Source organism: Halictus rubicundus, chromosome 6 (assembly GCF_050948215.1).
Source record: "Halictus rubicundus isolate RS-2024b chromosome 6, iyHalRubi1_principal, whole genome shotgun sequence".
In the NCBI taxonomy this organism is placed as follows: domain Eukaryota; kingdom Metazoa; phylum Arthropoda; class Insecta; order Hymenoptera; family Halictidae; genus Halictus; species Halictus rubicundus.
The window spans coordinates 19,828,475-19,831,224 of NC_135154.1; the positions used below are offsets into that span (position 1 = coordinate 19,828,475).

Sequence of the window (2,750 nt, forward strand, 5' to 3'; positions counted from 1 at the left end):
TTATATACTGTTTTATATCTCCCTCAACCATTTTTGCAATAAATGCGCAAAAATTCGCAACGAAGGAGTTACAGTTCGCTGCCCTTAAGGATGGTGGACAGCGTTAAATTAAATCTCGCACACGCGAAATGTAACTAGCGAATATGATCAACGAAAAGGAAGGAAGAGAAGCGTGGGCAGCGTTATCACTATAACGTATCCCGGTTATGATAATAGAATACCATTGCCTTTTCATTCTCGCATCTTCCTTCCTTCTTCTTCTCTCTTAAATTTCAACATATCAAACCTTTTATTTAATTGGTTAATTAAAGCGCGTTTACTCCTGATAAAAAAAGAACATAATAGATCAGTTTCGGATAAAATGATTAATTCTAATAATTTTATTTAACAACATTATATAAAATGTTTTCCTAGACTTCAAATTAAATAGAAAAAATACAATCAGAAAATTTAAAATGGCATTTAGCAGATTTTACTACAATTTTCAAATCTATTTAAGGTCATTTCATACTCTTGAAAATCAATTTAGTAGATTTTTCTAGATCATTCGAATAGTAACATAATTCTGAATTTTATATTTAAAGTAATTTTCCATAAAAGATATTAAAATATAGCTACAATACAAAAACTAATTCTCTATTCGTTGTGAAAGTTTACATTTCACAAGTAAAACTTCTGAAATCTCAATGCCAGTCCATCGCGGAAAGTGATACTATGGATACAAGTATAGAAAATATATATTTCAGCAATTACAAAATTTACTTGCTGAGCAACAGGTCAATGTAAGAATTTGCAATTAGATCTTCTTTCTGTATGTCCAATTTGGTCATTAAATCCTCAGCAATTTTTTCTCCTGCCTCGTTATCCTGATCATCGGTCAACACAACCTGAAACATTCACAAGAATACAATATTGTCTAGCAATCCATTAATATAAATTAACGTCCATGATTTAGTTTAGAAGAACAGCAGCTAAAATTATTCTGCTACTTTGTACCTCCAACTCCATAAAACTTCCTAAGCCTTCGACTTCGTCAATGTGCACACGGGTCTGACCAACCATATACAATTTTCTAGTCTTTTTTACAATGCCTAAACAACCATTTGACTCGGTTAAAGTATTTCTAATTTGAGTGCAGGTCTCAAAATCTAAACTTGTTTTCATGTAGTCGCATAACTTTGGGCCCAGCGTATTAGATCTTCTGTAGAACAATAATTCACCCGATCCATCCTATAACACATATATTTTCTTCAGTATATTTAACTTTTATACTGAATAGAGTATACATAAACTCAATCAATATACAATCATCATTTCTGTTTACAGTGTTCTATATTCATAAATGAAATAGAAGCAGTACATATTATTGTAAATAAAATAAAGGTAGTATATACAATTATAAATAAAATAAAAGTAGTATGCATAATTATGAGTAAAATAAAAAGTAGTGTGTGTTGAAAAATAAATATTAACTTACTTCGAACTCTCGCAATTTTAACCGGCCTCCTGTTACTTTAAAATACGTGTCATGCTGCTTTATGATTTTGCAGTCAGAGTCTGTAATTTGTTTAGTTAAATTAATTACGTTCTCTGGATCACTGATTTTCGCTTTTATCTCGATATTACGCATTGTTATTATCTTATTGTATCTTCCTCTCTGTCTTTATTACTCAGTTTTTCCAGCGAACTATTTGTTTGAAATCTTATCTCCACAGGTGGTTATTCTCAACTACTGTACAGTACATATATGTACACTCTGCTTCGAGACTTTAGTGCAATACTGAAAGTTGTAAAATTGACGATACAAAAGTAACGTTGGCCAAATTAATAAATAACATAAGAAAAATGGGAAAGGAAGTTTATTTTAAATCGTGCAATACGTATTCCACATTAGAGAATATAAACATATATTGTACTTCCTTGTATATATGCGATTTGGTCTCTTGTATCTCGTAAACTCAGACAAAATCAATGCTATTTTACAGTCGACGTTTAGAAAAATTAACAATATTTATTTATTAAAATTCAATAAAATTTTATCTGATAATCAAGAATTTCTTAAAATTCTTTTTTAGAATTCTTAAATTCTCCCAAATAAACATTTTATGATATTTTTAATAGCTACATGCTTTGTTATTACTTCTCGAAGCTACTAAGACAAATTAAGGATAATTTCTTTAGTTTCTTACAAGTATTATTTAACTTTCAAGCATATTAGATGTAACCTGTATTGGCATCTACGACAAAGTACTGAAGCTGTTCGCACAAGCGAGGTATATGATTTGATAGTGAGCAGAAAGATGGCAGCACAAACAACATTCCGAGAAACTTAAATCTCTACTTTATCAACTACTAACAGGTTAGATTAACATGTTAGATAACTAATTAATTAGAGATCAAAGTTGCACAAAACTGTCGTAAGTATAGATATATAGCCAAAGCTTTATTCTATATTCTTAAATTGCTGAAGTCCACAGATTAATTCTCTGAAACGAGAAAATTAATTATTTATCAGAACTATTCGTTATTTCAGGACAGAGGTTCCAATAATTATTAATAACTGTTTGATTAGAAACAACTTAGATCGAAAAAGATATAGGAGTGTTGTTGAAGGTCCATTTTATACTCTCAGAATGCAAATATTTATAAATCATTGCCAACAAGTGAATTATTAATAACTTCCCATCGATTTGATAGATGAGAGATTGCAAAAGGGTGGAATTTAAACGAATATCCACAAAACACATACA

The 2,750-nt window shown here is 30.0% G+C and overlaps 1 protein-coding gene across 2 annotated transcripts; it reads right to left on the reverse strand.

Annotated features, from left to right (window-relative positions):
- Nucleotides 1-181: 181 nt before the first annotated feature.
- On the reverse strand, nucleotides 182-1,875 carry LOC143354992 (uncharacterized). Of its 2 annotated transcripts, XM_076789425.1 has the most exons (4): nucleotides 1,478-1,875; nucleotides 997-1,230; nucleotides 767-887; nucleotides 182-322 (listed from the first exon to the last, which is right to left on the reverse strand). In XM_076789425.1, exons 1-4 carry the CDS (start codon nucleotides 1,628-1,630, stop codon nucleotides 306-308), a joined length of 525 nt encoding a protein of 174 aa, XP_076645540.1. In that variant the 5' UTR covers nucleotides 1,631-1,875; the 3' UTR covers nucleotides 182-305. The 2 variants fall into 2 exon arrangements, with proteins under 2 accessions (XP_076645540.1, XP_076645541.1); XM_076789426.1 differs by lacking the exon at nucleotides 182-322 and having other exon boundaries at nucleotides 366-887; nucleotides 1,478-1,873.
- Nucleotides 1,876-2,750: the final 875 nt, after the last annotated feature.